Source organism: Lolium perenne, chromosome 4 (genome assembly GCF_019359855.2).
Source record: "Lolium perenne isolate Kyuss_39 chromosome 4, Kyuss_2.0, whole genome shotgun sequence".
Lineage (NCBI taxonomy): Eukaryota > Viridiplantae > Streptophyta > Magnoliopsida > Poales > Poaceae > Lolium > Lolium perenne.
Window position 1 is genome coordinate 114022302 of NC_067247.2, and position 22077 is coordinate 114044378.

The 22077-nt window shown below is 45.1% G+C and overlaps 3 protein-coding genes and 1 long non-coding RNA gene across 4 annotated transcripts; 1 reads left to right on the plus strand and 3 right to left on the minus strand.

The window, feature by feature from the left end:
- The first annotated feature begins 55 nt into the window (after positions 1-55).
- Positions 56-2410, plus strand: LOC127293674 (uncharacterized). The gene is made up of 3 exons (XR_007846024.2): positions 56-218; positions 1276-1546; positions 2003-2410. It is a non-coding gene; the product is annotated as an uncharacterized lncRNA (long non-coding RNA).
- A 7825-nt stretch (positions 2411-10235) lies between these two features.
- Positions 10236-11189, minus strand: LOC127347095 (uncharacterized). The gene is made up of 2 exons (XM_051373322.2): positions 10971-11189; positions 10236-10883 (listed from the first exon to the last, which is right to left on the minus strand). The coding sequence occupies exons 1-2, from the start codon at positions 11187-11189 to the stop codon at positions 10236-10238; spliced, it is 867 nt and encodes a 288-aa protein (XP_051229282.2).
- Positions 11190-16776: 5587 nt separating this feature from the next.
- Positions 16777-18310, minus strand: LOC127347096 (uncharacterized). Its single transcript, XM_051373323.1, has 3 exons — positions 18223-18310; positions 17496-17731; positions 16777-17421 (listed from the first exon to the last, which is right to left on the minus strand). Exons 1-3 carry the CDS (start codon positions 18308-18310, stop codon positions 16777-16779), a joined length of 969 nt encoding a protein of 322 aa, XP_051229283.1.
- A 954-nt stretch (positions 18311-19264) lies between these two features.
- LOC127347097 (F-box only protein 8-like) lies at positions 19265-20464 on the minus strand. Its single transcript, XM_051373324.2, has one exon. The coding sequence runs from the start codon at positions 20462-20464 to the stop codon at positions 19265-19267; it is 1200 nt and encodes a 399-aa protein (XP_051229284.2).
- Positions 20465-22077: the final 1613 nt, after the last annotated feature.

Genomic DNA, 22077 nt, shown 5'->3' on the forward strand with positions numbered 1-22077 from the left:
ACGTTTTTTCCAATGTGCTCATGTTGACCTGTATATTTTTTTGGTGGCCAGGAGCTGATGGGAATATTGCACCATCTGTCGCACATGTTGCACAATGATGAATGCGGCAGTCAGCTGATGTTGTTGGAGATGCCTCCGCTGTCGATGGCGCCCAGCTGCTTCACATGGACGCCCAGGACTTCCTGGAGTATGAGGTGTACAGGATGTATGGCGTGGAGGTAATCACATTCTCTCTAGCATTTCATGGTTGTTTTTGTGTGTTGTTCTAGCCATGCGCTGGTTGTTTGGTATGGTTGCTGCAGTTGCTGAATTGTGTTGCTAGTGGTGCTATCTTGATGTAGGTGTTCTGTTATTTCTGAAGTTGTTCTGAAAGATTTTGAGGGAACAATTATTTTGCTTTTGTAATTTTCCCTCAATTTTCACATCTGGTATTGCTATTTTTGAGGTTAAGTTAAATATATTGTATGTGTGTGTTTGTGGCAGTTACGGGATATATCATTTACTACCACTTCCTTAATTTCGTACCTTGTCTTGTGATTGTCATGAGTCATTTCGTAGTTCTTACTTATAATATGCTATGTTAGATGAACCTGAGCTGTCCCCACCAGCATGCTAGGTTCAAGTGAGCATTTCTCACATAAACATGTTGTTCACACGAATTGCAGTAATCATACACATACTAGAGCACTGTCATTGATGAGATATATTGCTGCCACATGTGTTTGCAGAATAGTCTACATGTGAATAGGCTTTAGTTGAAATGGTAATCTGACCAGATAGAGCTATTGTTGCAGGTTTTCCTATTTGGAAACAAACTAGGGATGACTAGACTAAGGGTGTAAAGTAGCAACGTGTGGTTACGCAGGCCCAAGAACCAGTATGAAAGTAAGAAATGGAATGTTCTATCAATATCTGGAAAAGGGTAGCCAAAAAAAAAGGTTTACATAATCCAAACTGGATAATATGCCTGTACAAGGCCAACGCTTATTCACACCTTTTTTTATCGAGTTAGCTCAAGCTGAGATATTCTGAGCACCTGTTTCAGCCTAGGTGATTCGGATAGATGATTTCGGCACCACAATCCTTCTAGTTTGCCGAGTCTCCTATGAGAGGATTTTTTTTTTTGCCGGTAATTAAGTTTTAAATGCTTATCTTTTCATTGTCATAATGGTCTATCGTGTGTATGGCCTGGTATTGTCATGTAGTTGTGCACTGATTATAATTTTATGCCAGTTGCTTATATTCTCTGTGCATTCATTCCCTTGATGTATGTAGTTGATACTTGATGCCGCTTAGAATGGTCTTGGTCATCGGCACTACCACCCTACTCCAGAAACCCTCCAGCAGATGGCACGCAACGAGGAGGGCAAGGCAGCGGCGGTACTTATGAATGAGGACGAGCCGACATTCCAACCTGGAGATGGGCTGGCAAGTCTGCAGCTTCACCGACCTCGGTCGTCTGGGCTCTTGACTTGTGGTGTTAGATTTCATGTTGAAGCTTGAGGCCGAGACGGAGATGGGCTGGCATGTTTTGGGCGACTCCTTGGTGAGCACTATATCTTTTGGTTTTACGCTTGTGGCACAGTTCAGGGCCTAATCTATTTGAGTAATAGTTGTGGTCTGCATGCATATTCAGTTTGGAGATGCATACGCGCATGCTTGCTTTTTAAGGCAAGATACTAGTGATGGTAGTATGCTTTATCGTCATGTAGTCTATACTGCTTAATTACGCTACACAGATGATGTTGCTACATGGTTGATTGTTACATTTTTCTGCAAAAATCTAACACTTAGTTGTTCTATGTTACTTGCCAAGCTGTAGTTTCTATGTGGGCAGTTTGTGATTCGTCGTAAATGTTGTGAAATCAGTCTTTTAAACCTGAACCATTGGAATATATATACATCACAGGTCAAACTCTAGATTAACATGTTTTTATATATACAGATGGAAACTTTGGAGGTTTGAGTGCTTACTGGATGCAACCACTGTATTCCCTTGCAGGTGCATCTTCCTTGTCCCCAGGTGGTGGCCACTTCACCTCATTCCACTTTAGTACGAGTAGTCCGGGCACTGACGGCATGCGGTTGTGGTGGTGGCCATCCCGCTTCCGTTGTGAGATGACCATCAGGCTCCAGACGGGTTGTTTGTGTTTCAAAAATTCACATCTGGGTTAGTGGTTGTGTTGAGATATGTTATGAGCAATCAACACTCTTTCAGTTGAGCCTTCTTATTTTGTTGTTGTTGTAGATGGTAAGAAACCAGTGAGATATGTAGTGAACAATCAATGCTCTTTCAGTTGATAGCTGTGTGTTTCCTGAACAACAAGTGTAGTATCAATACTGCTCGCAGCTTTCTTCTTTCGTCTTCTCTTTGCTCTAGCTAGTTTTGTAAACATATTATGTGGCCACTAAAAATATGTGCAAACTCCCTTGACTATTTGGTTTGTGCATATTTAAGTCGACAAGAAGAATGTACATTTTATTGCAATTTCAGCTTATTACTGGCTGATGGATGTATAGCTGCTGATGCTAGCTTTGTCAAGTTTTGTTGCAATTTCATCTTGCCATATGGACGTATACTTGATGCTACTTGTGTGTTGCACTTATGTTTCTCTTGAACGCCACTGAATATATGTAAGCAAACTCACTCATTATCTGGAATTAATCTAGCTACTAATCTTGTACGTTGCATTAGCCATTGATAAAGTAAAAACATGGTTGTGTGAGGACTGAGGAACAAAGAGGAAATCAATCAAAGGCACCTTGGTCATACTTGTGTCCATGGTTGGAATAAGAACTCAACACCAACCCGGCCATATGACAGCACTAATAAGAAAATCAAAGGCAATGGTCATCTTTCTACCCAGCTTTACCTGATTGAGTGAGTAGGTCTACGCATGAGGACGCATAGCCAAAATAAGTGAAGATGAGACGCATAGCCAAAATAAGTGAAGATGAGCGACGTATCTTATGCATCCTAGCATTTTGTGTATCCGTGCATCTGGCAATCCTCAGCCCTGCATCCAAATCGTATGCACATCATTATAACCGTAGAAAATTTGCACTAACACGCACTACAGGAATCTCTACGTATGAGCCTAGCCCTCGGCGTACGGTACGCCGACGGGGACCCTCGGCGTAGCTCCTCGGGGAAGATTGGCCTCGGCAGAAGCCACGTGGCCCTCGGCGTATCGGCGACCGTCGGCATAGAACGAGAGGGCCGAGGGCCAGGCCACCCCTCGGCGGCTCACTGACGCCGTGACCGAGCTGTCCCTGCCGGAGCGGGACCGGAGCATATGCCTGTGGTACGCCGACGGCCGGGAATACGCCGAGGGTGGCCGTCGGCGTAGCAATCTCTACGCCGAGGGTTTTCATACGCCGAGGGGCTCGGTGGGCTGCTGCCATGGACCGGACGTACGCCGACGGCCCCGACATTTGGCCGTCGGCGTACGCCACGGCCGTCGGCGCAGCGAGCCATTCCTGTAGTGACGCCGGTTTAGACACTAAGTTACTCTATGTTTACAAGAAATACCCTTTGACGTGTTACTGTTCTTCCTAGGCCGACTAGACCGTCAGAGAAGCATGAAGAGGCTGCGGACGGCCGAAGAGCATATATCGCGGAGTACCACCACACAGCACGGAAGTCGCGCTGACGGGACGACAACACATGCGGCCGGCAAGCATCAATGGAACCATAAGGGCCCTTCAACATCACATGTGTACCGTAAGGCCAAAGCTTAGCACACCCGGCCAGTCGCAGCACATATGTGTACGATCAGGTATTTCTGATCTACATTAATTCGGCCCCGTCACGCAAGATTGTGTGTTACGTGGCCGCCGCCGGCCGCCACATTTGGTGGGTCGCCTACCGCACCCTGTTAAATCTGCTTCCGCGTCCGTATCACACGTCCACCGGTGCCGTACGTGTTGTGTTGTGGCCACGCTGTGGTCATCGATCAGCCACCGCTGACATATTGACTTTGTTTCCGGGGGCGTCTAAGTGCAAATTAGTCACGTCTTTATACTGTGTGTGCGATCTAAATGCGAGGGCAAACAATCGGATGGATGCACGGATACACAAAATGTTGGGATGCATAGGATACATCACCGGAAATAATGATAAGACTATTATTGCGACTAGACTACCTACTCCACCCAATAGTTAACCATGCCATTGGTCTCCTCAATGATGCAATTATGGAGCTCCATGTCGCTTCATCAATCCGTGGGATTGCCCATCTCAGCCGTCCACGGAACAAACAACAGAAAAGGAGAAGCATTGGATCAAAAGAGCCCCTAACCCTCACAAATTTTCCAACCTATTTCCCCTCCAAACCGAGCTTATAAGGCAGCTACTGCGACAAGAGTACTCCACCCCCATTAGTTAAGCAGGCTATTGGTCTACTCAATGCTACAATTATGTGGCTGCTCGTTTCCATGCCACATCATCAATCCGTGGGATTGCCCATCTCAGCCATCCACAGGACCAACCAACAGAAAAGGAGAAGCATTGGATCGAAAGATCACCTAATCCTCTCAAAAGTCCAACCTATTTTCCCTCCAAATCGAGCTTATAAGTACAAGGCCAGTGAGAATCCGCGGGCGGCATCGCGTGCGTGACTTGTGACTTTGGACTTTGGCGAGGAGAGGAGAGTGAGAGGAGTCACTCTCCGAGTGACCGCCATGGATGAGAGGTAGGACTTTGGCATGGCGAGCGGCAAGGAGGGCACTCCGACTGGATGAGTATGCTCTGCAGCCAGATGTTGTTCTTCGCTTCCCACGGCTGTAAGTAATCCGGCAAGTCCACAGATTTATTTTCGTTTGTAGCTTGGTGTCGTTGCTGCTCCAAACTAGGATTTTTTTTTTCCTTGGTGTGGCCTGGCTCTACGCAGCCCAGTTCTACGTGCACCCAGCAGGACAGATCCCATGAAAGTTTTTTTGGTGTTCAAAGTTTTTTGAGTAGTCCTTTGCTCTCATCATATTTTGTGTAGATTAAGTTGTTCCAGGTGTATGATACAACGTGCAACTAAAGTTAGGAGCATGCATGGGAGCTACCTAAGATTCAGTTTGGGTCGCTGAATCTTCTGTTCTAGGTTCAGAGGAACTGTCAAAACATACTACTAAATGTGTTATTCATCCTCCAAAATCGACAAATGCCATCCAGAGGATCACATGCAGTAATAAAAAGGAAACTGTAATATCTAGCTTACCAAATGGTGGGCCAGTGCAGGTCAATGGATGTACAATTTTTCTCCTAATAATGGTGTTCTCGAGAATGTAAAGTCTGAAGCTACGGTTCCTTCAGCTGGGCCTGTTAGCAAGTAAAGGATACTGAAACGATGGTTTCGTCAGCTGGCCCTGTCAGCGATGTAAAAAAGACTACAGCTCCAATTCCTTCAGCTGGTCCTGTCAACATTGTAAAGAAGAGAGGAAACTACGGTTCTTTCACATGTGCCTGCCGAGTATAGAAAAAACACCGAGGGTATGTATTGGCATGTCAAACAAGAATGTAAAGAAGACTGAAACTGATGTTCACTCACCTGGCCCTATTAACATTGTAGAGAAGACTGAATCCAGTCAAGAATATTAGAAGTTCAACACCACTTGGCATGCCATGGTTATACCATGATGGGGTCAAGTGCACACACATCAACAGTTAATATATAAAAGTAACTGATAATGAGGGCACAAGTGTTGATGACGTATTATTGTAGCTCAATGAGTCTGGCACGAGCTTAAACAACGAAGTCTATCCTAACAAGCCATTGCTTCTCACAATTTGAAGAATACATGAAATATATGTTTCCAGAATGCTACTCCCTCCTAATATAAGGCGTTTTTCAGGCTAATTTTGCTCCACAATCGTGAAGATATAGGCGGAGAGAAACAAGTTTGATGTACTTGCAGAAAACCAGTAAATACAAGGTGTTTTCTAACCCATTCATATTTTCAGTCTTGCTAATCGTGATGATGCCGTGGTAGAAGTTTTGGTTCATATGTCCAGAAAGATCTTATTAGCAAGATTGCGTTTGAGAGGCTGAATTAAGAGTTTATATAATTAATTTTGAATCTTTTTTTTGCCGTTCACCTTTACTGTGAAAGAATTCTGCAGGAAGAGTCTGTTACACTTGACTAAAAATCATATAACACGTTATAAGACTTTATCCACCTACAATTTTTGTACTCCGTACTGTATTTTCAAACATCATAAAAGCGCACCCACCTACAATTAAGTTCTCTAGATGAATGGAGAAGTGAAGCTTATGAAAATGCTAAACTCTTTAAAGAAAAAGTTAAAAAATGGCATGATAGAAGGATCATCAAAAGAGAATTTAATATTGGGGATAAAGTCCTATTGTATCGGTCTCGTCTCAGATTCTTTGCAGGGAAATTACTCTCAAAATGGGAAGGACCATATGTTGTTGAGGAGGTGTATCGTTCAGGAGCAATTAAAATTAGCTCTCTCCAAGGCAATGCTACGCAAGTGGTGAATGGACAAAGACTCGAGCATTATATCTCAGGTGATTCTTATAATGTTGATGTTGATATTATTCGAGTGGAAACACCGGAGGCTTTCATCAAAGGACAAATTGACAGTCCGCCAAAACTCGACTTTGAATAGGTAACAGTACTGGTAATGAAAAGTTCGCGATTTACTTTCCGAACATTATTTCTGTTGTTTTTGGAAAATATGAAAAATTACGAGTTCGAAACGGAGTGGAAAGGACGCACGAGGGCGTGCCACCATAGGCCGGCACGGCCTGACCTGGGCCCGCGCCGACCTATGGTCTGGCCGCCTCGTCGCCCCTTTCCGACTCTGGTTCGATCTGGTACTTTCCGTTTGTTCTGAAAATTTTTATTATAAAATCCCCCGGACCCCTGGAGGTCCGTATATCGTTTTCTCGATGTGTTTTGTTTCGGGCTGTTTCTGCCAGGATCTGTTTTCAGTTTAGAGGCACCATGGTCTCCAAGAACAAGGGCAAGGAGCTTCCGGATGAAGATAGTCAGGATCGTGAGTGGAAAGAAGAGGACAAGAGCGTCAAGGAAGAAGCAAAGGAGGATGAAGAGGAAGTCAAAGAAGTTCCGCAAGAGCACTCACGCACCGCCATTGCAAGCATCGAAGTGGTGACAAACTCGCTCAACGCCAAGAAGAGCGCACGGATTAGGACCGGAGGAGGACTTCCCCGCCATTACCTAGCTCCAAGGACATCTTCTTCAGGCATTCACCATCCTTTCCACAATCTAATCTACAATAATCAAATTGAAAGGACTCCCAGGGCAGCACTGCCTAGCAATTGGGATATAGATCGTTCTAACAATGCAGGAAAGACGGAGCCCGAAACTGAAGGTTGGGGAAATAACTCCAAGAGTTGGGACTCGTCGTCGGACAGACTTATTAACCGCGTCGAGCACAATTCGGAGATGATTCGCAACCTCATATACAGGATTGATGAGCTTCAGGAGCTTATTGAGAAGCTTGTCAGGAATTCATCACCACCATCGCCAAAGGAGTAATCCATCATCGGTATTGGCATCCCCTTGGCATCACTCGAGAGCCCTCTTGATAGTACGGCAACTAAACTATAAACCGGTCTCCAACTACACTATGAGACCGGTGAGAAAGAAACCCTATCAAGAGCAAACCTTAACCTTGCGCATTCCACTTGAGCTTGATGATGATGGTCTTGACCGCAACAAGATGGAACGCCTTTCTTGATTGTGCTTGCTTGACGAAGTCTTGTAGATTGCTCCCCCATAATCCACCATGGGAGAGCTTCTTCTTCGGCGCATCTTCTCAAATCCATGAACACCATATGGATGACAAGCTTCAAGCATATGATCTCTTCAAGTTGGCTCATCTTGAACTTGCACTTCATTTCTTCATTCTTCATCATGTTGATGTCTTGAGATAACTTGAGGGCTCACTTCATCTTCATCTTCATCTTCAAGACAATCTTGACACCACTTGATATCCTTCATCAATTTCTTCTTATTGCAACCTTGAAGCCAACATATGGTTCAAGCATTGCCTATGGACAACTCCTACAAATATAACTCAATGCAAACATTAGTCCATAGGGATTGTCATTAATTACCAAAACCACACATGGGGGCTCCATGCACTTTCACCATATTACCACCATCAACTACACGCCAGCAAGCTATTTTCTGGCGCTGTTACTACTGCTCATATTCATTCATACCACCTGAATTTCACTATCTCTTCGCCGAACTAGTGCACCTATTAGGTGTGTTGGGGACACAAGAGACTTCTTGCTTTGTGGTTGCAGGGTTGCATGAGAGGGATATCTTTGACCTCTTCCTCCCTGAGTTCGATAAACCTTGGGTGATCCACTTAAGGGAAAACTGCTGCTGTTCTACAAACCTCTGCTCTTGGAGGCCCAACACTGTCTACAAGAATAGAAGCACCCGTAGACATCACGTAGCTGTCCACCTCCGCCGGTGATGCTACAGGAGGGCCAGGGTCAGCGGTTACAAAATGCTACAGGCGACGAGTGCAGTTGCTACACCAGGCGGCGACAGCTGCTGCTACTGAGCTGCGGCGGCGACCTCTCCTACAGCCTGCGTTGGTGGCGACCTCTGCTACAGTTTGCATCGACGGTTGTTACATGAGGCGGCAGCACATGCTACAGTCTATGTCGGAGGTTGCTACATTAGGCGACGGCATCTGCTACAGGCTGCGACGACGGTTGCTACACTCGGCGGCGACACATGCTACAGACGGTAGCAGCGGTTGCTACACACGGCGGTGGCGTCGTTTGCTGCAAGCGGCAGCGGCACTTGCTACTCGCGGCGGAGGCGCTTGCTACCAGCCGGTGCCATCATCGGTGCTACCAAAGGCCAGCGGTAGTGCTACCAGCGTGATCGACGCCGACGGCGAGGTTTCTCACCGGAGCCGACCGCCGGGGCAGGTGGCGACGGGTGGTAGGTGTTCCAGGTGTGTTCGTCAGTGGGCTTCCATTGCCATTATGTGCTACGTTTTCCGTCGTGGGAATCTTTTGCGGGACGATGGTGGAAAAGGAGAAAAAGGTGTATGTGGGACATGTGGCGATCGCTGGAGGTGGGGGGATCGGAAGTTCCGATCCCCCGCGGGACGCTCAACACGACCCATGAAGAAAACTCAATCTGAACTTTGGTTGGCGAGTTGGTTGCCTGGGAAGTGTGAACTCCGTTACTTCTCTTTGCATCTGTGCTTTAGAATCCTAATATCGTTTGTTTACTTTGGGTTCTATTTGTTGCAGAAACCAATGCTCTTATATTGAGAGAATCAATCCATATCTGACAACGAATGTGGTTATATTTTGGGAGACAAATGTACTTACCTCGGACAATCATTCTCCTCTCAGTATCTTGTTTTTTTACTATACCACCATGAAAATACAAGGCGGAGAGAAAAACATTTCATGAACTTGCAGAAAACCAGCAAATACAAGGTAATTTTTTCCCTCATATTTCCATTATTTCTAATCCTGATGATGGCATGGTAGACGTTTTGATTCCGATTTCCAGAAAGATGCTATTAGCAAGATTGGATTTCAGAGGCTGAGTTAAGAGTTTATGCAATTAATTTTGATTCTTTTTTTTTTGCAATTCACCTTTATTGTGAAAAAATTATGCAGGAAGTCTATAATACTTGATTGAAAATTATATACCACGTTATAAGACTTTATCTACCTATAATTTTTGTATTTTCAACTCATTAAGCTTTGACTGCACCTATCCGTGGTAAGGCACTTTTTGTATTTCTGAATTCGAGAAATGAGTAATGCCTGCAGTTTTGTCCATTTTAATCTAGAAAACTGACCAGTGGAGGTTGACTAAACTGTGTGAAATGCATGTTCATTCTTTGAAGTACTGACCCAAGAAATTAATTAGCTGGCTGACACCTACAAGTTGACAAGACAAAACCACCAATGTCTCACACAAGCTAACTTAAATTACTGGTGTGAAAAGATGCAAACAAGCTAGCTGTCCATGCATATCTCTTAACTCACCAAGTCTGGGACGGTAGAAAAAAACAGTGCAAATCATATCTAGTAACAATAACGTGGATTAACCAAAACAGAAGCTCCACACACAGCATGACTTACAGTCGGACTCAAATAGATAGATGTCAATACGCAAATACATGGATGGCATAAGTTCTAGTCGTTGATACAGTTGGACAACTTAAATAGCTCACAGCTTCAGAAATACAACCAAACTCCATTATATCACAAAAAGCAATCTTCAGGAACAAGGGACCAGGCAACAGTAAAAGTTACCTGAGCATCACCAAGGGTGCATTTTTGTTGGCTTATGTTGCAAACTTGTGGCGTGAAATGCGCACAAGTTTCTGCACCGATATCACCAAATTTGGAGTAGGCTTGTATGACAAGGTCCAGCCCTCCTTCAAATTCTACGGAAACAACTTGCCTCCACAGATGTACATGGCCACTATCGCCTTTCGGCATTGCTTTACCTTTTGAATCAATCAGCACAATCTGGCTGGATGGGGGATCAATGTTACGAATGATTGCACTATTGATGTCCACAATTTTCCCTGATAGTGGGGAGCAAGCAACTAGGCCGCCGTGTTTTAAAGGCCACGACCCATCGTCTGTGGTAACCTGGACACCCAAGATAGTGGCCTGGACCGTTTTCTTAACTGGCTGCGACCTCAACTCTAGCGTGCACAAGATGTTCTTGAAGCAGAGGCTAGTAACGCCGAGACCGGATCCTCCTCTGTAACGGCGCGCATAACTGATTAATGCCCTATCTTGAGATCCTACCGTGCCTGCTACTCTTAATTGGATTTCGATGCCAACGTGGTCCGCAAACAAAATTGCGCGGGACGGACCAATCAAGTGCAGAAAAGGATCCTGCAAGCAAACTATCAATCAATCAACAACGTGCAATCAATCAAAAAGTACAAAACGAAAATCAAGAAGTAGAGCTAGCATACATACACTCTGTTTAAGTTCCTGGGCCTCTCTAATATCCCGAGAGAAGAGAATGTTTGGGTTGCGGTCCACCATGTCTCGTATGGCAACCACACCATACACGGACAAAGGAAACTCGAGCCCACCATCAAGCCTTGTGAGTTTGATCGAGAAGATCTGCAAGGTTTCTAAGATGGAACAGAAACCGCCGTGTGGCAATCCAGGCGTGTAGTGTGTAAACTGCATGGAACTGAGACGCGCTGCACCCAAGAAGAGCGATCGAGCTTTTGTTTGAAATTAGCATGCATGAACTAGCACTAGATAAGCAGAAAATTAAGTAAATTTCAGGTCATTGTAGGCGTTTAGGTTGTAGAAGAAGAACATGTGAGAAAATGGATTATGGTTAACGTAGTCGTGGGGGGGGGGGGGATTTTCAAGATCGTAGATGTTTATGTATTGAGTGTTCTAGAACTAACAGAATAGAAAACAAAGTGTGTTTCTAAGCTAGCTACTCTATAGTATGTGCTATACTGAAAGTACGCTGAAAGTCTTGGTTGCGAAATAAAACTTGATTCGCTTGCTGTTAACATGCATGAACTAACTAGCACTAGTTTTTTCCCCCCGATAAATAGCGCTAGATAATTTAGCAGAAAATTAAGTAAACTGATAGGTTTCAGGGAAAAAAAGAGAGAGGGTTTGTTAGTTGCTTACTTATGTCTGTGAAGGAGCCACAGGTTTTCCCCCGTTTATATTCCCAAAGTTCACGATGGGAAGCAAATGTCTCCGCCTCTTCAGCCATCTCCGCCTCCTCGGCCGTCTTCTTGGCTCGTGGTATGGCTGATACATTCACAGATTCTTCACCTCTATCAATGAGATTTCTCCTGTCGTTGCAGAAATAACGAACCCTAGATCCCCCCTCCCCCTCCGTCTCCATGGACCTTTTCCCCGCCGGACGCCACACGCTTGTTTTTTATCTCGCTGCCGCCGCCGCCGCCGCTTAAGGGGTTCTAGGTACCAAAGGTCGAGGTGGGACTTGACAACACTGTGCCCGAAACGTGCGCATATAGATCGAGAACCCAACCACTACGGAAACTGACCCAAACTTTTTCCCAACCTTTAACTGAAAAAACCCGAGCCAGCAGGTACCCACGCGCAGAAACATATCTGCCGACGGCGACCATGGACGAAGAAGAGGTGGTCGGTCCGGAGGCCTTGCAGCTCATCAAAGACCTGTACGTGTGCTGTTACTCCAACCTGCAGATGGAGATGCATGGAGGCAGGGTCAACGTATGCCAATGAGGGCACCAACACGACCATGGTCTTTGAGTCAGGCAATGTTACTCAACCTGCAGATCCCAGCACCGCCGATTTAACACAGTAATGTGCCCTCTGTGTCCAAGATGATCTCGATCATGAAAGAGCCAAATCATCAGCCACACCATTGGCCAGGAAGAAGGCAGACGAGGAGATGGCCTAGGAGGCCAAGAATTTCGATTTATACCGTAGGTACTGGCGTACTGCGGATCTGCATGGAGCCAACCTGCAGCTCCTTGGAACACACTAGTCATGTCTCGATCAATAAAAGAAATACATTTATAACAATTTTGTATATTATATCCCTATAATATGTTCGTATGTAAAATTTGATGAGCACAAAATTAGATCCATCAATAGTCAATAATAATTTAAACAATACATGAAAATATGTAATAAGTCTAAGCCAATTAAACGTCGCCACACAACCATTTTCTAATCCATTTATTTCGTGGTGAGACTAAAACATTGTAAATGGAATTGGCAATATGATTACCAAATAGTTATTATAACATTTAACTAGATCATGTAGGCGCATGTTGTTGCGGCCATCTGTTACAAGAATTCATGGAAATGCATTTGGATTTTAACATATTCCAAATCGTTGAACAAGTGCTGCTTGGGCATGTGAACTACATTACCATAATCATTCTTTGGGTCACAGTAATAGGAGAGGCGCTAGCAATTTAATTTGGTCACCAATTTTTTGTTGTTGCAACAGTGTAAAAGAAGCATCGAGTGCTGGAGGTGGCGCTGGTGGTCGTACAATGAAGGTCGGAGGTGCGTTACGATGAAGGATCGACAGGGAGATGGTAATGTGACATGCTATGCACATCGACTTGAACCACACGAGCAATCTCACTGGGAGGCGAACCAGGATCTCTCGTATAATGACACCTAGAATCTCAGGGAGGCCGGGTTAGAAAGAGATCAGAAAGACATGGCGATGGGGAGAGGGATAATCAGCACTATCGGCTTCAACCTAGGCAAGAGTCCCAGGCATCCTTTTTTTGGCCTACACAAAGAAGGCACTCGAAGCTTCCATAGAACAACATGCTATCAACAAATGGAGAGGAGGTGAGAGAGGTTGGGCCGATCACCTCTAAGCGCAACCCCATTATGGTGCTTCCACACATTCCAACAACACATGATGGTGAAGGTCGACGAAACGTCGGGCCCCATAGCGGTGGGGCCATCATGGGAGTGCAGGAACCACACATCGGCGTCGGGCGGCATGGTCCATCCAACAGCATGTCGAAGTGTTGGGCAAAAAGGCACCCGACAATCACATGCGAGGCAGTCTCGCGCCGGCATTGCAGATCGGGTACACCGGTTCCTCTTGAGTGGACATGCTTCTTCAACAGGGAAGCCCGAGACTGGATTCTCGATTGCACTAGGCACTAGTAGGAAACTGCATTTACGTGACGCACATTTTTTACTTTTTGTGGTGCATATCCCATGCACCACGAAGTCACGCCCACTAAATTTTGTTTATGTGCGTCATAGAATTATCACATTTTTGTGGCGCATCCACACGATATGAGCCACAGAATTCTCAAAAAATTCAAAAGGTTGCGGCACAAAAAGCCTCAATTCTATGGCGCATTTTTTTATGCGCCACAGAATTCCAACAATTCTGTGGAGGATTTTTTTTTATACGTCACAGAAATATTTTTATGGAGCGCGTCTTTCTAAATGCGCCACAGAATCCATTTCTATCTATAAGGGTTTTCTTAGTAGTGAGGAGCTAGAGGCGAAGAATTTGGCTTTCAAAGGGGCTAAGCTGTCCTAGATGAAGCTGGCGGAGGGCGTCACCGCATAGCCAACCTGGATAGAGTTCTACACCACTAGAGGGTAAATCCTTTTGAAAAAGTTGTGTCCACGGTTAAGGATGACTTGGGAATGGACCTGTTGATCATAGAGAACTTTAATCTAATCATAAAACTTAAAATCAATGTGTGAACTTGATGTTTCCTCTAGGTTGATAGAGGAGGTGATCCTAGTTGATAGGCTTAGATGATGGTGAAGATTCGGTGGGTAAATATCGCTCTCTTATCCCCTTTTAAATGATCTGAGTAGATGAGAAAGAAGATCTACATAAAGCCTCACATACCCACTTTGCTAACATGTTATATTAAGTCTTTATTGATTCCACGTACTCAGCTTGTTATATTTATGTTGCGGACAAAGTCTATCCGACAAATGGTGATTTCTAGGTTGACATCGACGAGTAGATTGTGATTCCCAGGTGGCATCCTGGAATCTATGGGCTAGGAAGGCGTCGTTATGCTCCTCGCCTCTTAGGCCTTTTGTTAAAGTTGCTATGTCTAATAGCATAACTTCACTTTCGTTTATTGATGTAATGTCAGGTCAGTTACCTCTTCTTGTAATACTTTGATTCTTTGCTCTGTTACGAGATTATATTACTTCTTTTTGTAGTAGATTTACTGTTGTATTACCGATTATCTCATTGTAGGTTATCGAGCTCTAGGTAAGGCTTATGTTAGACGAAGGTCTCGATTTGTCTAGCCCCGATCTTGGGAACCCCACAATGCCCTGATATTTTTCTTTGATGTCCATGGATGTAAGTAATCCTGCAAATCCTTCAGCTTTATTTATATGGTGAGGTTAGTTTGGTCCACATACAGTTTCGATGCAACCAATATTTAATTTCGATGCATCCACAATTTGGCGAGGAGGGGAGAGCAACAGGTGCGAGTGAGCACCATGGATGAGAGTAGAGGACTTTGGTGTGGCGAGTGACAAGCAGGACGCTCTAGCTAGATGATTATGCTCCGTGGACGGATCTTGTTCTTTACTGTCTGTGGTTGTAAGTAATCAGGCAAGTCCGCCAGTTTGATTGATAGGGAGGGAGAGTGGACTACTGATAGTGGTGAGAGGTAAGCGTGCATGGAGTTATTGAAGCGTCTCCTGTGCTTCCCCATGCGGGAAGCGGTTCGCCGCCTTCTTTTTCCCTGTTTGTTGTAAGAAATTTTCTGATTTCACGGGCCTGATTTCACGGGTGCTACCAGCTCGGTAGTTCCTATTATGCCTGTCACGATGTGCTCTGAGGGTCCTACAAGTCACCGACCCGCCATGCCAGACTTTGCTATTAACAATAACATGCATATCATGACTTCTAAGTCGGACACGCATAGATAACGATCAATACACAAATACATGGATGGCATAAGTTCTAGTTCATCCATACATTTGGAAAAATGAAATAGCTAACCAAACTCCATTATATCACAAATGAAATCTCCTTGCTGCAAGTTTCAAACACACCTCCCGGCGCATCTCTCAAAGGCAATCGGTAGGAACATGGTAGCCTCTGCTGCAGTCCCCTTACAAAACTTTTCTTATTGGGTTAGCCATATACTTCACATGTTTCTAGCGACTCACATGGCATCATAAAATGGTAAATCTACAACACACTAGACCGCCCTTGTTAGTGGTTCTTTACTGTGATAGTATCTATGGTTCCTCGAATAATGCGATATCTCACACCAGGAAGGGACCAGACTTTGGTAGCTTTTATATGTTGCAGAAACCGATGCTCTTGTATTGAGAATCAATCTATATCTCACAAGGAATGTTGTTATATACTGGGAGACAAATGTACTTACCTTGGACAACCATTCTCCTCTTAGTATCGTGGTTTTTACTCCACAATCGTGAAGATATAGGCGGAGAGAAACAAGTTTGATGAACTTGCAGAAAATACCCATTCATATTTTCAGTCTTGCTAATCGTGATAATGCCGTGGTAGACGTTTTGGTTCATATGTCCAGAAAGATGTTATTAACAAGATTGCATTTGAGAGGCTGAATTAAGAGTTTACATAATTAATTTTGAATCTTTTTTTTTTGCCATTCACCTTTACTGTGAAAGAATTCTGCAGGAAGAGTCTGTTACACTCGACTAAAATCCACCTGCAATTTTTGTACTGTATTTTCAAACTCAAGAAGAGAACAGAGCGTCGCTATGCTGGTTAGATGTGCGGGAGCGAACGCCATCCACCTGGTTCGATTCTTGAGGGCACACACGGAGTTTTCTTCTATATAAAAAAATGCCAACGTTTTATTTTAACTCAGTAAGCTTTGACTGCACCTATCGGCAGTTATGTATTTTTTTTCTATTTCTAAATTCGAGAAGAGAGTAATGCACGCAGTTTTGTCCATTTTAGTCTAGAAAACTGACCTAAGAATGTTGACTAGGCTGGCGTGTGAAATGTATGTTCATTCTTTGGAGTACTGACAGAATGACTATCTGGCTGACACCTACAAGTTGTCATGACAAAACCACCAAATCTCACACAAGATAACTTAGACTACCGGTCTGAAAACATGCAAACAAGCTAGCTGTCCATGCATATCACAATGGACGGCAAAAGTTCTAGTCGTCAATACAGCTGGACATATTAAATAGCTAAAGATTCAGAAATACAACTAAACTCCATTACATCACAATGAACTCTCCTAGCTGGAAGCTTCAAACACACCGCCTAGCGTATCGATCAAACGTAATCGTCAGGAACACGGGACCAGGCAACAGTAAAAGTTACCTCAGCATCACCAAGGGTGCATTTCTTCTGACTTATGTTGCAAACTTGTGTCATGAAACGGACGCAAGTTTCTGCAGCGATATCACCAGATTTGGAGTAGGCTTGTATGACAAGGTCCAGCCCTCCTCGAAGTTCTACGGAAACAACTTGCCTCCACATATGTACATAACCATCATCGCCTTTCAGTATTGATTTATCCATTGAATCAAGCAGCACAATCTGGCTGGATGGAGGATCAATGTTACGAGTGATTACACCATCAGTGACCACAATTTCCCCTGATAGTGGGGAGCAAGCAACTAGGCCGCCATATTTTAAAGGCCATGACCCATCGTCCATGGTAACTTGGACACCCAAGATAGTGGCCTGGACCGTTCGTTTTACTGGCTGCGAGCGCAACTCTAGCGTGCACAAGATGTTGTTGAAGCAAAGGCTTGTAACGCTGGGACCGTATCCTCCGCTGTAACGGCGCGCATAACTGATTAACGCCCTATCTTGAGATCCTGCCGTGCCTGCTACTCTTAGTTGGATTTCGATGCCAACGTGATGCGTAAACAGGATTGCGCGGGACGGACCAATCAAGTGCAGAAAGGGATCCTGCAAGCAAATCATCAATCAGCAGCATGCAATCGAGAAATACAAAACGAAAACCAAGAAGTAGCAGTACATACACTCTGTTTAAGTTCCTGGGCCTCGCTGATATCCCGAGAGAAGAGAATGTTTCGGTTGCGATCCACCATGTCTCGTATGGCAACCACGCCATACACAGACAATGGAAACTCAAGCCCGCCATCAAGTCTTGTGAGTTTGATGGAGAGGATCTGCAAGGTTTCCGGGGTGGAAGAGAAACTGCTGTGTCGCACGCATCCAGGCGTGTAGTGTGTAAACTGCATAGAGCTGAGACGCGCTGCACCGAAGAAGAGCGAGCGTATGTTTGAAATTAGCATCCATGAAGCAGAACTAGATAAGCAGGAAATTAAGGGGATTTCATGTCATTCTAGGCGTTTACGTTGTACAAGAACATGTGAGAACATGGATTATGGTTAACGTACTTGTGGAGGGGGGGGGGGGGGGGGGGGGTTCAAGATAATATATAGATGTTTATGTATTGAGTGTTTATCAGATTATAATGAGCTAGCTCTGCTGGTGTTGAGGTTGTAGATAAGTTAATTCCGCACGTATGGATTGGAAGTTGAGAACTAGTAAGAGATTAGAAAACGAAGTGTATTTCTTAGCTACTCTGTATGTGACTGAAAGTACGCTGAACGTCCTGATTGTGAAATAAAACTTGATTCGCTTGGTGTGAATTAACATGCATGAACTAGCACCAGAGATAAGAAGCAAATTAAGTAGACTGATCTCTTCCTCAAGTTTGATCAAGGAAAAAAACTTACTCACTTGTGTCTGTGAAGGAACCACAGGTTTCCCCCCGTTTATATTCCCAAAGTCTACGATGGGCAGCAAATGTCTCCGCCTCGTCAGCCATCTCCGCCTCCTCGGCCGTCTTCTCGGCTGATTTGCCGCTGCCCACCTTGGAAGATTCTTCACCTACGCCGCTGGGATTCCTCCTGTCGTTGCGGAAAGAACGAAACCCAGACTGCTGCGCCATGGCCATGAGCATCCCAGACATCCCCCTCCCCCTCCATCTCCCTTTTCCTCGCCGGACGCCACACGCGCTTGTTTATTTCTCGCCGCCGCCGCCTAGCTAGCTTTAGCGGTTCTACCAAAGGTCCAGGTGGGATTTGAAAAAACTTTGCCCAATACGTGCTTATATAGATGCACGGATTAAGATCCAGCAAACCGAGTCCTACTAGATCCTGGAAAGAACCCAACCACTACGGAAAGTCGGAAACTAACCCAAACTTTTTCCTGACCTTTAACTGAAAACCCCCGAGACAGCAGGTACCCACGCGCAGAAACGTCTCTGCCGGCCATGGACGAAGAAGACGTGATCGGTCGGTCCGAAGCTGCGTTACTCCAGCCGGACGATGGCAGTAGACCTTGACGCTTGATGTGCTGAATTAGCCGCTTTGAGTCTAGATGAAAATGGCGAGGCATTTGGGATGTGGAAACAGCAGCCACCATTTTCATGGAAACTCAAGCAGCTGCTGAAACACTTTTTCCTCCGTTACTTCTTCCCAAGATGACAATCAAAAGTAGTCACGATCGACAGATTTTATAAAATTGGAGCGTAGGTAAACAGAACTATGCCCATCAAGTGATCTGGTTACAAAGTCTGCATGACTTTGGATTGGCCAACATTTCATTGAATCCGTCATTTGCTACTTAATTAAAGCCCGAAACAAACATACAACCACCGAAGGTTGAATGAATAAATATTCAAACCACAATACATAATGTTTTTAAACTATTACACGATCAAAGATCCACAAACCACGCCTATCGTTTTGAGAGAGAGAAAAAAAACAACTCAGGCCTATCACACTGCACTGTCTATGGCAATGAGACTCTCGATGCAAGGAACTACATCGACAAAGCAAGTGCATCGACGCACATACTTTATGGTGCTTGACCCAGGTCCATCATACTTTAGGCCATCCAAGCGAGCCACATCCTCTGTTTTCTGACTTTGGAAATCATACTGGAAGACACGATGCCGATCCACCAAAAGCAACCCATGGTGTGAAATTGCTATGGTGAGGGAGGGCTCAATATGAAGGACGTATCGGCGATCCCACTGTGGGTTCACGGCGTCATTTGTCATCCACATCACCATCCGCTGCGAAGAGTCAAACTGAGCTAGGCACAATTCACCGTCTAGCACATTTAAGGTGAATTCATCGCCGTCGTCAAGACCAGGGCATGGAGGGTGCATAACAAAGCTAAATACTTCGTCTTTTAAGCAGAAGCGAAGCAATCGGCACTCCGGGGGTGGCATGAGAATAAGCTCGTCGAGGGTCCAAAAAAGAGAGCCTTGGAAGAATGTAGCGGTTTGGTAATCGGAAATAGGGTACGGTGGATCTGCAACGTTGCTCCTCCAAGCTCTGCCGGTTTCATTGATCGTACAAATCTCCATTCCAATGCGGGACAGATCCGATGGATAGGAAAAGAACCGGACAACCTTGTAGTTGTTTGTAGACGGATCGAGACCAAGGCCGACGATCGAGCGGAATATGGAGGATGGCGAGAGCATGCCGCGGGTGCTCTCGGGCAGCGTGAGAAGCTCCCTGGTGGAGGGGTTGAGGACGTGCATCTTGGTGTCCGTGGGAACTAGCACGAGTCCGTTGCAATGGCCAAGCATGTAGACTTCAACTGGAGCGGAGTCTCGTTGGAGGTCCAGCGTGTACACGAGCCTCGCGCTGTCTTGACCCTTCTGCCATCGGTATAGTCTGATTTTGTTTGGCTCTTTTTTTGCCTGTAAATCCGGGCTGATCAGGAAGGACGGGTGGCGCTGGTGGTCGGAGAATGAGCGCTGGAGGTGCGTGCTGATGAAGGATCGGCCGGAGATGGTGGCGTGCCAGGTCCTGCACACCGACTTGAACCGCAGGAGCGATCTCACCGGGAGGCGAACGAGGATCTCTGATATAAGGTCACCTGGAATCTCAGGGAGGCGGGTTGGCCTGCATAACCTCTTATGATTTGGCATAAATCCCGTCTTGTTTGTGGTCTTCATGTACATTGTAGCGTACAATGAACACAAATAAACAGTACGATTGTGCTGGAGCGCGTTGCTGGGTGCAAAGATATAGGCACGGAGATCCTAGACTGGATCGGGCTCGGTTTCGAAGTTCGAACCGGGAGATTGCTGGTTGAAATTGACAAGAGATAGAAGCTGATCATGTCTTTTGAACGGAGAAAGTACTGACGGGAGCAACTTGCATCAAAGATGGGAATCCTTGGCACTGTGAGCGGTGCTATAACCAGCCGCCGCGGTGCGATCTCCGGCGCGCGCCGCCACTGCCGAAATTGTGCAGGAACCGCCGGCAGCACCCCGGCCTTTGCCTAAACCCAGTAACGACAACCGCAGGCCCACCGTCGCGTCGCCTTACTAGTAGAGATGTCGGCCGCCACTTGGGGCCCGATTAGGTTAGTTCCATCCTTTATGGATGGCGTGGGGGATAAGCTAAACTGCAAATTCAAAGAGGTAATACTAGCAAAATCTTCAGACATTCAGTTATGACAGCTGAAGTTAACTACTCCCTCCGTCTCAGATTAACAGGCGCGCACGTAGTTTAAGAAATTGCTTTGACCATCATTTTGATCAATAAAATATGAAATATATGTCACAAAAATTATATCATTGGAAAGGATTTTTGCATACGAATCTAATGATATAGATTTTGTAGACATAAAATTTATATTTTGTTGACCAAATCAATGGTCAAAGTTTGTCTTAAACTGCGTGCGTGCCTGTTAAACCGAGACGGAGGGAGTACTTTCGGAGGAACCTCTTTACTACTATCTCAGTTATTACGGACTACACAAGCCCCCCTCAAAATTTGAGCCCAACTTTAACGATACAATTAACTAACAAAATATATTTTATTTATCATAAAAATTATATTGATGGAAACTTCTTTTATAAATGAATCCAATGGTATAATTTATGTAATATACAATTTATAGGCAATCGAGTTAAGGGTTTACAAAACCAGTATTTTGTGAGCCAGAGCAACGGCGACTAGGGTTTAAACCTAAAAGAAAAAATCAATAAGGTTTATATGCTCAGATCCGAGCTAAATAGCCTCGACTGATGACAAACAAGTAAGCAAGTGACGAAAAGTAAACTGAACTCAAAAGTGACATTGCCTGATTTCAAATAGGCACAATTGCTTCAGTTTTGGACATCCGATCAAGGATGAGCGGCTCTCCTGCTTCATCTTTGCCACAAACCGGTAAGTTGCTTTTTGGTTCGTTGGATCATGCACAAACGACTACGAATGAATACGATGCATGGTAAAAAGTGTTGGATAATTAGGCACAATTTCCATGATTAATTCCAGAATATAAAGCATGACGAAAGTAACTACTAACATGTGAAACTCGAACATACTAGATGCAGTGATCAACATGAACAGTAGCAGAGCAAACGGTACAACATCCATCGCTAAACAGATCGAGATATGTCGCACGTACCGATCTGGTGGAGGTGGCGGTGGAGGTGTAGCAGACGATGTCGCAGCAGTAACGTTGTTGATGACAACGTTGTTGACGACGGGGACGACGGGTCGAAGTAGATGACGTTGAAGACGACGGTAGGCAGCACCGCCCGACTTGGACGGAAGGCGACCC